Source organism: Melospiza melodia, chromosome 19, assembly GCF_035770615.1.
Source record: "Melospiza melodia melodia isolate bMelMel2 chromosome 19, bMelMel2.pri, whole genome shotgun sequence".
Classification (NCBI taxonomy): Eukaryota; Metazoa; Chordata; class Aves; order Passeriformes; family Passerellidae; genus Melospiza; species Melospiza melodia.
Genome location: NC_086212.1, coordinates 1929852 through 1943795, shown reverse-complemented (window position 1 = coordinate 1943795; position 13944 = coordinate 1929852). Strand labels below are relative to the sequence as shown.

General features: G+C 52.4%; 1 protein-coding gene across 1 annotated transcript in view; it reads right to left on the bottom strand.

Moving 5' to 3' along the window:
- The window catches only part of MMP24 (matrix metallopeptidase 24), a 42387-nt gene extending 37501 nt beyond the window's left edge, over nt 1–4886 (bottom strand). The window contains exons 1-2 of the mRNA XM_063172130.1: nt 4788–4886; nt 2263–2411 (exon numbers count right to left, since the gene is read on the bottom strand). Coding sequence (XP_063028200.1) covers nt 2263–2411; nt 4788–4886 — 248 coding nt within the window. The remainder of the gene's footprint in view (nt 1–2262; nt 2412–4787) is intronic.
- Nucleotides 4887–13944: the final 9058 nt, after the last annotated feature.

Here is a 13944-nt window from a genome sequence, read left to right as displayed (position 1 = left end):
CCCACCAGCTGCAGGCAGACACAAGATTTGCTGAGGCATCATCAGTTGCAGGGTCTGGAGAAGCTGTTTTATGTGTTCTCCCTGCTCTCTTTACAGGAAACTACTTATCTTCTGCTGAATGGACCCCCACTCAAACTTCCGTTTGGGTACTAAAAAGCATCACCTGTGGTGATGCTTCTTCTCATCTCCCACTAGCAGCACCTGCATGGTGGCTTCCACATGCTTGGGTACCAATCTTGGAGGAAAAAACAAGCTCCAGATTTGAGGGCATGTGTGAAAGGAGATAAGAAACTTTAGCCTTCCACAGTAAGTGTAAATAACTCTGATTCTTAAAGTCACTTTAAAGAGACAGAACTTATGACACTGACAGAAGTGACAGAAAAATTCCTAATTGCAATCTCAAAACTCCTAACACAGACTGAAACAATGGCTCAGTGAATGCTTGAGTAATTCAGAGCCCTTGGAGGCAGGCTGCCTTGCCAGCTCTCTTCCTCCTGCTCAGCCTCCACAGCCAGGTCTGAGGAAGTGACAGCCCAACACAGCCCAGGCAGATGCCCCTCCAGCTCAAACGACAGGCTCACTGCTAACAGCAATCTGGACCTCTTTTCCCCTTCATCCAAATTCTAGGCAAATTCCACCCTGCCATACAACATATGGACCCACTGACTCAGGACAGATGGAGGCAGAGCAACCCAACATGCCTCCAAAGCACACCAGTGTTTGGTTGGAGCTGAGGTCTCAAGCTTTCGAGACTTGAGTTTCAGAAGAGGGAACCATCTGGGTTTTCCACTCATCAGCCTTTGGGTGTTCATGCACTGATCAAGCCCTGCCTATAAATACAAAGTCTTAAAATGTGGGCAATACCTTCCTTTCTTTCAGAAAAACTTTTACTTATTAAAGCAGGGACTCCCACTCGCAGTTTGCACCCTTCCCCTGTCACCCACAAGACAGCAGAAGCAGCTCCTTAACTTTCCAAACTAGTACCCCAGTATCACAGCCTCTTCTTTCCCTATCCCTTTCCAAATCATCAGCATCCCAAATCCAAGCTTCTACACACCAACTGCACACACAGAGCATTGCTCGATGGCTCTGCTTCAGCATTCACCTACAAACCATGTTATAAATAGCAAAGAGATCTCAGAGGAAAATCCCCACCTTTAAAAAGCACTTTGTTTTCAAGTAATTTGAAAAGCATACAGGATTCTCTCTGTTCCTCAATGGAGAACAAGGGGCTTTTCCTGTGAGCTAACGGAGGGAATGCTACATTCACTAGAGAGGTAGTCCCAGCCCAGAATGATCCCCTCCTGTCCAACTCACTGATTTCTTCTATTTCTCCCTCTTCTTGCAGTCTGGAAGGCATAAAACCAAGCCACTTTGTTCTTTACTTTGGTTACTTTTAATTTGGTTACTTTATGGCCCTTTCTTTTGGGCTACCACACCCCTTTTGCCAGCAGCACGCCCACTGAGGAGAGATGAAGAACCAGGCAGAGCATGCTCTGAAAGGGTCTCCTAATGTAGCAAGGCAGGGCCCAAGCAAGTTCCATCGGACTTTCTCTTTTTGCTCACCATGAGACGCTTTTTTCCCCAGACAGCCTCAGTAAGACCTCCTCTGCATTCTGCTGTAGTTAGCAGATGCTCCCCAGACCAACAGCAGATGGATCCAGCCGCTACACAACACCCGGCAGCCAGACAAGGAGCCACTTCCACACCACCCTTTGGAGCCCACATTGAAGAGAAGATGAAAAACCAAATTCCCTCCAGCCCTGGCAATTTACACCAATGCATCTGAGCTATCAAAACCCTGACCACCAACAACAACGCATGGCCAACATCCAGCAGAAAACATCCAATGTCCAACAAATGGCAACTGTGGGCAGCTAAGCAGCCTTGACTACCATCATCAGACTACAATAACTCACTTCAGTTCAAACTATGCATCTCCACAAATAACATCTACGGAGATGAACAAATCCATTAATTAGGAAATAGATTAGAAGCCATTTATGGAGCCAGAATTTTAACCTAAATTCAGACAGAGATGGAAGTAAATTAAATCCTTGATGTCTTCCACTTTCAAAAGCTCACGGGATTCAGGCTTTGATTGTGCACCAGCAATGGGGATCTCTGCTCAAAGAACAACAGTAACAAGAACTTCTCCTCACACTCACAAAAAATACTGTCAGTATGAAATACATATTTCATACTGAAATATGACAGTGCATTAAGAAAGAGAAAGACAAAAGTAGCCTATATTAATCTTACTCAAGAGTTGTCTGGTCCAAAACTCCTGTTACTGGGATTCCATAAAACTGTTGCATAGTGGCAACTGCAGACTGCACAGCTTTTCCTGACTGCAAGGGAGACATTTGGCTGTCAGATGGAAGTAAGTAGCCATAAGTTTTTAACCAACCCTGAAAAAGAAAGAAACAGATGGTAAGATGCCACAGTAATTTTTCAACATAACAGTTCAGAACATTTCCTCAAAAGAAAAAGTGACAAACTAGCCCAAAATATTCAGTCATCTCTCTTTTTTTGGTTAGGTTTGGTAATATCAGATGATTCCTAGGAAGGGCTGAAGACCCAGCTTAATATCACCTGTCCTGACAGGACAGGTAGACCTGCCACTTAAAAATGAGCATCATCTGTACTGAGCAATTGGGGCAGACTTAAATCTTTTGAGCACCAGAAATGCCCAAGAAGCTTTGTTGTTGTTCCAGGGACTTCCTGCGTACCCTGTCCTCTTGCCACCATGAGACTCCTCAGTCCCCACAGCAGCAAGCTCCCAAGAGCCCACTACACACTGCTGTCTCTGGCCCATCATTCCAAGAAAACAGCTTAACAGTCCTGAGAAATCCCTGGAAACACGAGTTCACCTTTGCATTTGCAAACGAACACAGGAGTAATTCTAAAAAAACCCAAATGAACCAAAACAAACAAACAAACAAACAACAGCAACAAAATCACCAAGAAACCTAAAACACACACAAAAAAATCAAACAACTTGATTAGGTGGGTGTTTCCTCAACTAATAGTAATACTAGCCAACTGTCAGAACAGGAAAATAGCCAACTCTCCTCAAGGAGTTCTGTCCCTTCTCCCTGCCTCCACCTAAAATGCAGCCTTAGATAAAACTGCATATCAAACTTGTCAAAATGCCAAGGACAACATTTTCGACAATTATTATTATACAATTATTCAGGATTTTTTTTCCTCTCCTGTCGTCCCCTCCCTCACTTTGATATGAGGAGAAACCAGAACATTAAGTAACAATAACAACAACATCAACAATAGCAGTAGCAGAATAAAAACTTGTTTTCATGAACTTTTCTCCATAACTTTTCGTGCACACTCCCTAGTGCTTCATTCTTCTGGTTGATTCAATTCTTAGACCAGGATTATTATGAGACCAGCATATATCCTGTAAGCTTTTCCCCAATCAATGTGACCCACAGGACACTCCTCACCACATCAGCACTGGTAAATCATCTGCCTGACCTGCTCTCCCACTGACAGCATGATCGCTCAGGGAAGGGGGAGGGAAGATGCTTGCTCTCCCTTAACATAACATAGGAGCAGGAAAGGGGCTCAAGTCAGGAGAAGCAAAAGTGGGACAACAATCCCTGTTTCTTTGTGGCAACAAGGAGATGCCAGAAGCCATTAGGGAGAGGGAACCGCCCTGCTTCCAAAGCAGGAGAAAGAATCATAGAAGGGCTAGAAGCCCATCTCATTCCACTCCCCTGCTGTAGGCAGGGACATCTGCCACTATGGTCTTGTTGGTTGCTCCAAGCCCTGTCCAACCTGGCCTTGGACACCTCCAGGGATGGGGCAGCCACAGCTGCTCTGGGCACCCTGTACCTCCTCACCCTCACGTTCCTTCCCAAAATCCCACCTAACCCTGCCTGCTGGGAGTAGGAAGCCAGTCCCTGTGTCTGTTCCTCCAGACCCTTGTCCAAAGTCCCTCTCCAGCTCTCTTGGAGCCCCTTTGGGCACTGGAAGGGGCTGTACTGTCTCCTCAGAGACTTTTCGTCTCCAGGTGAACATCCTCAGCTCTCCGGCCTGGCTCAGAGCAGTGGAGCTCCAGCTCTCGGAACATCTCCATGGCCTCCTCTGGCCGAGCACCAGCAGCTCCCTAATGGTCTTGTGTCAGGAGCCCCAGAGCCGGAGGCAGTGCTGCGGGTGGGGCAGGGAAGCGACACGAGAGCACGGACCGGGCATGCCCAAGTTCACAAAGGGCACATACAACGCTACTAAACACAGACATCACCAATGGCTTCAGACAAAGCCAAGCTGCAAAACTGCTCCAAGACCATCTGCTATCCCTGCCTTGGCCTCTGACAAGCACAACAATGCTGGGACAATTCATTATAACCAACATTAGCTCGCCTGGAGCAGCGAGAGCACAGTAACCAAAACAGCTCGGAGCGGGGCTGCCCTCGCGTAAACCCCTTAGCTCCCGGCCGCACTCGGAGGCGGCAGCGGGAACGGGGCACCACACGATGGCCACCCCGAGAAGCTGCTCCCGGAGACTGAAGCTTATGATCACACAGGAGGAGTACGGCTGCTTCTCCGGCCGGTCCCAACCTGCCGAGGCGCGGGCGGAGGAGCTGTGCCCGCACACCCGAGCTCAGCCCGGCCCTGCGGGAGATGATGGAAGGCTTCTGGCGGAGGAGGCGGAGGAACCGCTGCCCGCTCAGCTTTCCGGCCCACCCCGAGACACCCGGCGCACATCGCGGCCCCGGGACGCCGGTGGCAGCGGCGGCCCCGCCCGGCCCCGCTCGCGGACCTACCCGGCCGGTGCTGGTGTCGGCGGCGGCGCGGAGCAGCGCGCAGAGCAGCGGCAGCAGCGGCCCCGCCGCGCCCAGCGCCCGGCGCGGGCAGCGCGCCATGGCCGCGGCGGGGCCCGGGCCCGGCTCAGCACCAGCGCGGCTCGGAGCGCTCCGGCCCCGGCGCCGCGGCTGCGGCTGCGCGGCTGCCCGGAAGGAGAAGGGGGAAGGGGGACGGCGAAAGAGGAAAGGGAAAGGGAAGGCGGGCAGCGGAATCCGCTGCTTCCTCTGCCGGTCGGCCGGGGGTTGCCCTGCGCGGAGTGCGGCCGCGGGTCGCCGTGACCGGCCGGCGTGTTGCAAGGAATATGCAGAGTTTTCTTAAGAAAGGCTGTTATTCGGTGTGACTGTCTCCGGAAAGAATGTGATACCGGCTGCGGGTAGCCGACAGCGGGACAGCTGGACGGGCGGTCAGCAGGGACATTCCTCAGGGAATGAGGGCTGTGTCGTGCAGATATTTACTAGCTCTAGCTTGTGGAAGGCCTTCCCAGATGAACTGCTATGTACCAGAGGTAGCGGGCGGCGGATCAAGCTCAGCCACGAACTTCACCAGTCTCTCTCCTTCCAATTGCACCCCATTTCCCAAGACACTTCCAGCACATCAGGATCAGCAGGACTCCCCCTGACACCTGCACAACCAGCCCCATCTCTCACAGGCTACAGGAGCCCTTCCCTGCTGCCAGGCCAAATCATAGCTCTCTCCTGTTCCCCCGCAGTTCGGTCTGCTTGCAGGGAGGGAATTGCTTGCTGCAGGCAGCCAATTCTGCCCCGGAGCAGCTTGGCACCTTGGAGCCTCTTCTTAGCCAGGTAAGCACTGAACAGTACCAGCAGCCAGAAGATCTTCCCTCTGCTGCTTCAGCCCAGCAAAATCACTCTTAGTTCTGAGTTTTCTTTTTTTCCTGCCCTCTCCTGGAATAGGAATGACAAGCCCACATTCCATTTGGGCCATACTGTGTAACCAGAGGGACTGTGAGGATGGAGGCAGGCAGCAGCCTGTTCCTGTGTCCCCTCTGACCACCAGCCCCTGCCAGGACTTTGGGCAGAGAACCCCTTCCTCCCACTCTCCCTGAGCTCCTACAGTTCTGCTCTGTAAACTTCATTGTATTTCTCTGCAGGGACAACCCTATGCTCTCAACAACACAGTCTATGCCAGCTGACATGGAGCTTTTAGACGCTTCTGAGAATCCTTACTGTGACCCAAATGTACTACAAAGCTGAACTGATCTTTTTTTTCAAAATTCTAGAACTACAGAGGTCTGGTTAAACCTTCCTGGGGGTGTGAGTTAAACTGGTTTCTGCTCAGCAAGAAATGAGTGTGCCCTGCGGGGGCTCCTCAGGGCAGCACTCTGTCCTGTCTGCAAAAAAGGAGGTGTTACAGATAGGATTGGATTGGCAACACAAGGGACAGTTGTTCACAGCTAGATGGGCCCATGGTGCCTCAGGCCATCAGGGCAAAGATGCCACCTCCAGGTGGACACAAGAGCCAGGGATGCATGTAAGCATGGGCAGCATCTCCCAGGTGATCCATGACTGTGAGACAGGAGCTGCCATCAAGAAAGCTGGGCGGGTGAAGCCCCTGTGGTATGGGGGCCATGGTTCCAACAGAAGTATGGCCAGGCCTGGCAGATTGACTACATCAGGCTGCCTCCAACCAGCCAAGGCAAGTGCTACATGCTCCCAGTGGTAGAAGCCAGCACTGGATGGTTGGAGACCTACCCTGTGCCTCATGGCACTGCCCAGAACACCATGCTGGGCCTTGAAAAGCAGCTCCTTTGGAGGCATGGCACCTGTGAGAGAACTGAGTCCAACAAAGGGACTCATCTCAAGGACAGTCTTATCAACACCTGGGCTAGAGAACCTGGCATGGAGTGGGTGTATCACATTCCCGACCATGCACCAGCGGCCAGGAAAGGTCAGCAGTGCAATGAACTCTTCAAAAACACATTGAAGGCAATGGGGGGATGGGACCCTCAAGCAGTGGGAGCTGCATTTAGCAAAGGCTGCATGGTTAGCTAATAGCAGAGATTCCACCAACCAAGCTGGCCATGCCCAATGCAAACCCCTGTGCACAGCTGGTGGAGACAAAGTTCTGGTGGTGCACATGAGAGGGGTGCTAGGAAAGACTATTGGGATTAATTCTGCCTTGAGCAAAGACAAATGCACGTGTGGGGTTGTCTTTGCTCAGGGACTGGACTGGACTTGGTGGGTGATGCAGAAAGATGGATAAACACAATGCATATCTCCAGGGGACCTTGTTTTTGGGGTGAATTACCCAAAACATTGTGCCAGTATCCATATCTGCATGTTACGTATGTACGTATATAATTAGGATAATACATCGATGTATATAGTTTAAAAGTCAAAGTTTGATGTAGCATGTTGGTATGGAAAGAATTCAGGGTGGAAAATGGTGTGTGTTTGGGGTGGTTTTTTTGGTGAATTTTCTCTCATGTGTTACTTGAAAAGGGGGATGTGGCGAGGAGAGAGCAGTTGATGCCTGTGGGGAATGAATTGCCTGTGGGGCAACTGAGATGCAAAAGAACTGGCCAATGACTCTCCCATTCCACTGGAAAATTCCAGGAAGGGAGGGCAGGGTTGGGCACTGGCTTGCTGAGGGAAGAACCAGCTGGCCATGCTAGGAGCAGGGCACTCTGGGCAGCTTTTGGTGCTTGATCCGGCACTGCTTCAGAATTCTCCTTGCCCTCCATAGGTGAGCCCATTGCTTGCTGCAGCTGCTGGTTGACGGAGACTTTTACACACTCGCCATCACCAAGGAAGATCCTCACCATCTGTGTGGGTGCTTCATGGGAAATGGGACCACCCCAGCTATTCTCTCTCTCTCTGGAGAGAGGGAGCCCCAGGGGCTGCTTGACTGGAACCAGAGCAGAGCTGCCATCGCCAGGATCCTGCAAAAGGCAGGTGAGAAGCTGGGAAAAGCAGAGCCCCAGCTTGCCTGTGTCCCCGAGGCTGCCGTTAACCCCGGGGCTGGCTCAGGGCTCGCAGCCGTGGCCCCTGAGGCCGCCGGGGCCGACAGCGCCCCCTGGAGCCAGGGCAGAGTCACTGCCGCCCCTCTGCCCCGCCTCAGCTCACAGCGCCCTCTGCCGGGTGTGCTCAGAACTACAGCAAAGGCAGAACTGCCCAACGGGTGGGAAGAGTCTGGCTTTGCTTTGGGGGCGCTGCTGCTTGTTCTCTCCTCTTCACCTACATATACATATCTTTATATTCTAGTGAAGAACTGATATTTCTCTTCCCATATCTTTGCCTGGAGGCCCAGTATTTTCAAGCTATAATGATTTGGAGGGAGGGGCCTATCTCTCCATTCCAGGAAGATTCCCAGCTTCCTTGGAAGACATCTGTCTTTTCAACCAGGACAATCTGCTATCATTAATGGAGAAATTGACCTAGGAGGTAAAGGAACTCACAGATGTATGCAGCTTCAGCCCTTGCCTAGGAATTGTTCCTGATCTTCACAAAACTGGGACTTCTACGGCTTGAAGAAGAGTCTTGGAATGATCTCTACAGCCCAGCTTTTACCTCCCTCAGAGTGCTCCTTCCCACAGTATGTCACACCAGTCTGGCACAGTTCCTGTGCAGGTGACATCCACTGCCACCAACAATAGGACCACTTTACCCACCACCAGTGAGAGGGAGCATGGATCATTCCATTTTTCCCACATAAGATATGGAGCCAAAATTCCTGTTGTAAATCCGGCCTATTCTTTCTGAATTTATACGTACAAGCAAAGATGCCTTGTACAGACTCTACCTTCTTGGAACCCTGATGATCAGTGGCACAGAATCTAGCAGAGGATGCTGGAAGGACAATGCTGAGTCCAGTCCTTCCTGACACCTTTGTTACTGAACTGGGTGAGGGGGCCAGGCTGTGCCCTCCCACACACCAGGAGCAGTGGCTGATCTGCCAGAGAGAAGTGCTGCCATGCAGAGGGACAGTTCAACAAGGGGGACAGTTCAATGACAAGTGCTGAGTCCTGTCCTTGGCAAGGAACAACCACAGGCAGCGGTGACTGCTGGGGGCCACCCAGTTGGAAACCTGAAGTTTGGCAGGGTTCTGCTGGACACCAGGATGCCCATGGGGCAGCAATGTGCTCCTGCAGCAATGCAGAACAGCGTCCTGGGCTGCACTGGGAGCTGTGTCAGAGCTGGCAGAGGGAGGGGATCCTTTCCCTCTGCTCCACTGCAGTGAGGCAGCCCTGGAGTGCTGGGCCCAGAGCTGGGCTGCCCAGGACGGGACACAGGGACAGACTGGACAGAGTCCAGCACAGGGCCATGAAGCTGATGGAGGGACTGCAGCGTCTCTGCCATGAGGAGAGGCTGAGAGAGCTGGCACTGCCCAGCCTGGAGCAGAGCAGGCTCAGGGCATCTCATGCCTGGGCATGAAAAGCCAGGGGGAGGCTGCAGAGGGGACAGGGCCAGGGACAGCCCCGGGGGCCTCGGGCACAGAGTGACCCACAGGAGGGGCCCTCCGAGCTCAGGAGACGCTGCTGCACTGGCAGGGTGGCCGAGCACTGCCGCAGGTGCCCGGGGAGCTGGGGGAGTCTCCATCCCTGCAGAGACTCAAAAGCCACCTGGACACACCCTGGGCAGCCGGCTCTGGCTGGCCCTGATGGAGCAGGGGCTGGGCAAGGTGACCTCCAGAGGTGCCTCCAGCCTCCCCCAGCCTGAGATTCTGTCACTCTGAGAACAAACGGGCTGCAGCTTCCTAAGGACAAATGAAAAAGCTCCACACATGGCAGCTTTCTCCTGCCCCCACCAAAGTGCTTCGTGGCACACGTCTCCCTTCTGCAGATTCCTCCCTGGAGTGAGGATGCTCATCAAGGTCACGCCTTGAGGCTGAGAGGAATGTTTTCCCATGGTCATTGGTTTTGGGTGAGTAGCATCAATCTTTAATTAAGACTTGATTTTGCGGGCTTGACTGGAATTGCTTCAATGTTGCTTCAGATATAATGCACTATAATGGAATTTATCGTTCTGCACTGGGTAGTAAATAGCCCTGACAAAGATCTTTTAGTTTATTCATGATCATAATAAACTCTTTATTTTCCTATAAATATGTCCTTAATCCTATGGAACAGAGTTGTATAAAGGTTCAATTACACCTATACTATCCTTTAAACATAAACTACTGACTAAGTCTAAGACGGCATCCAGCTGCAGCCTGGCTCCTCTCTGAGACGTTCAGGAAGCAAGGAGGTCCCTTCTGCACCTTGTGTCTCCCGCCTGCTCCCTGCACAGCTCTCCAGGTGGTGCTGTCGCTCTTGGGCCAGCTGTGACTGCAGCAGGGACACCTGAAAGAGGCACAAGGCCCCGCTCAGACAAGCCCACACTGGCAGGAGCACCTGCAGCCCCACGGTACCGGCTCTCGGGGCACACACAGCCTCCAACTCCAGCCCTCACCAACACTCTGCCCTTGGGCAAGGGGAAAGGAACAGGCTCCCACACACAACAGAGCTCAGAGCATCAACAAGTCCAGCTCAAGGCTGCCAAACCCTTCCCACCTACATCCCTCAGCCACCACAGGTCTATTATAGAGACTCCCAAAGGGATTTAGGAACCCAGCTCTGATTTCCAGAGCACACATTTGGGCCACTGACCCCTTTCTCCACAGGCTGTGCCTCAACACAGAGGCTGCTGCTCCTCTGAGCTACTGGAGGACTCTTCTATTTCAGAAGTCGACCAATTATTATCGGTAGAGTCATGGACAGGCAAGGTATAGTAGTCTGGAGGGAACACTCTCCTAAAAGTTCTGATTCTTCTCCTTTCAGGGTCCACCTGCACATTGGATGGGAGAGAGGGTCACAGAAACCTGTCAGCAAACATGGAGCAAAAGCACCTCTGGACATCAAGGAAGGAGATCCCTGCTCTGAGACCCTGAACTGCACCAGACCACACTGGGGGCAGAAAGCTCTCGCTGGAGGCTGTGCAAGAGAGGCCAGTGTGTGTGTGCAGGGACACGGGGCCAGGGAGGGAGGCAGCGCAGTGAAAGCCCTTGTGAAAGCCATGGGCTGCCACAAGAGAGAGAGCAAACAAAGGGCTGGGCCACAGCAGGGACAGGGAGAGGCAAGGGAACAAGCAGAGGTCTCCAAGGCACTGCCTGGCCTAAGGTGCCAAGTTCCAGAGGAGCCTGAGGCTCTGCAGAGGCAGTCAAAGCCCAATTTACCTGCTCACCACTTCTCCTGTGCACAGTGGATAATTCAGGCCTCTCTCTCTTCTCCTTCTCTGCTGATGCAAGTGGTTTCTTAGATTCCAGGCTGGTCCTTGAGCCAGGTAACAGCTGCTCCTCTTGTGCTCCAACAGCCTGCTGGGTGTTCAGAGAGGAGATGATTGCCATATTTCAAACACCACAGAAGCTGTCCCTCAGAAATCTCCATCTCATGAAGCATCCTCGAAGCACCAGCAGTGCAGCTGCTGTTGAGCCCCCTTGGTACAAAACTCAGCTGGGTTAGTTCATCACTCTGCTCACCTGCTCCATTCCTTCCCACACCAATTCCAAACCCCTACGTGTTGCCTCCCCTTTTGTGGGCACAGGAGAAGCAGCTCCCCATGCCCAGCTTTGGCCTGGAGATGTTTGAACAGCAAGCTCCTGCACAGGCAGCCCAGGGTCAGGGAGCAAATTCTCCCTCTCCCAAACATCAGAGCATTCCACATGGGAGCAGAGCACAATGTGGTCAACCAAGCCCAGGGGAAAAATGAGCCTTGAAGCAATGCCGAGGACTTGAAACTCCTCTAACTCTTCTTTCGTGACACCACAGGCTTCTGTTCCAGAGGAGCCTGAGGCTCTGCAGAGGCTGTCAAAGCCCAATTTACCTGCTCACCACTTCTCCTGTGCACAGTGGATAATTCAGGCCTCTCTCTCTTCTCCTTCTCTGCTGATGCAAGTGGTTTCTTAGATTCCAGGCTGGTCCTTGAGCCAGGTAACAGCTGCTTCTCTTGTGCTCCAACAGCCTGCTGGGTGTTCAGAGAGGAGATGATTGCCATATTTCAAACACCACAGAAGCTGTCCCTCAGAAATCTCCATCTCATGAAGCATCCTCAAAGCACCAGCAGTGCAGCTGCTGTTCAGCCCTCTCGGTACAAAACTCAGCTGGGTTTATTTCATCACTCTGCTCACCTGCTCCATTCCTTCCCACACCAATTCCAAACCCCTACGTGTTGCCTCCCCTTTTGTGGGCACAGGAGAAGCAGCTCCCCATGCCCAGCTTTGGCCTGGAGATGTTTGAACAGCAAGCTCCTGCACAGGCAGCCCAGGGTCAGGGAGCAAATTCTCCCTCTCCCAAACATCAGAGCATTCCACATGGGAGCAGAGCACAGTGTGGGCAACCAAGCCCAGGGGAAAAATGAGACTTGAAGCAATGCCGAGGACTTGAAATTCCTCTAACTCTTCTTTCGTGACACCACAGGCTTCTGTTCCAGAGGAGCCTGAGGCTCTGCAGAGGCTGTCAAAGCCCAATTTACCTGCTCACCACTTCTCCTGTGCACAGTGGATAATTCAGGCCTCTCTCTCTTCTCCTTCTCTGCTGATGCAAGCGGTTTCTTAGATTCCAGGCTGGTCCTTGAGCCACATAACAGCTGCTTCTCTTGTGCTCCAACAGCCTGCTGGGTGTTCAGAGAGGAGATGATTGCCATATTTCAAACACCACAGAAGCTGTCCCTCAGAAATCTCCATCTCATGAAGCATCCTCAAAGCACCAGCAGTGCAGCTGCTGTTCAGCCCTCTCGGTACAAAACTCAGCTGGGTTTATTTCATCACTCTGCTCACCTGCTCCATTCCTTCCCACACCAATTCCAAACCCCTACGTGTTGCCTCCCCTTTTGTGGGCACAGGAGAAGCAGCTCCCCATGCCCAGCTTTTGGCCTGGAGATGTTTGAACAGCAAGCCCCAGAGCTGGATAAGTCATTCTGGGTGTGCCAGGAAACAATCTGGCAGTCAGTGGCCTCTGGCTGGAGTCAGGCACACAGAGAAGGCTGCCTGCTGCTGCCCAGGCTGCTTTACCCAATGGGACTGACAGGGATAGAGACCCACCTCTTCATGGGAAACATCTCTGGAATAAGTCAGGGACACTGGAGTGGACTGAAGGTCAATGCCAGTGCCTGCCTGGATAGAAGTCTTTCCCTTCAGGAAGGCCAAGTGTTTCTGCAGAGCCCCTTTGGCAATTTTAAACTTGGTCAGTGCAGCACTCAGAGTGCGCCCTCTTTCATTCAACGCAGCAGCACTGTGCTCCAAATCTTCCTGCATGGTTTCCTTTTCACTATCCAAGTGTTGAAATCTTTCCTGCTGACTTTGCATGTTGAGTGAATGCATTTCATTCTTCTTTTCCAGATCTCTCATCTGCTGCTGGTACAATTCCCGTTCATGCTGCCAAAACGGGGAGAAAAAGGGTCACTCATTCCCTCTCTCCCTTTGCTTTTCATACCAGATCTGGACTCCTGCTGCAGGGGCAGGCACAGGCTGCCCCTCTCTCTCTGCCCCTCGGGATGCTGCAGAGCTTTGCTGGGCCCCCCTTGATGCTGCATCTTTCCCAGCTCACTCAGCCCGTCCCAGCTTCCCTTCTGCCCTTCCCTGACCTCCTGCAGCTCCACTCCAGTGCTCCTTTGGGCAGGAGCTGCCAGAACTGCAGCCAGGATTGCAAGTGCACGCTAAGCAGGATTCAGGCAGTGCCACGAGGGTGTGCTCTCCATCAGGGAGGAAGGGAAGAGCAAAGAACCCCAGCCTTTCATTCCCTGCCCTTGGGCTGACAGCAGTGGTTTCCCACCTCTCCTGTGTAGAGTTCCCATGGCTCCATCCCCCAGAGCCCCACTGCCCTCTCTGGCAGCAGCAATGGCCACATCAGTCTGTCATTCTCTGCTGCCACTCAGGACGAGTTCTCCCCTTGCAGGCACACGTCCTGCTGGGGATCAGCACTTGCCTTTCCTCTTCTCTCTCCCCACTGGCTGCTCTCCAATGGCCAAGGACAAACACCTTTCTATTAACAGCAAACCTGGGACTCTCCCCCTCCTTCCAGATCCAGGTATTTAGAAATCTGAACATGGGATTGGACACCAGGAGTTCCCCAAACCATGCAATGTCAATGGGGACACTGAGGACATTGAGAACTAAAGGTCCTAG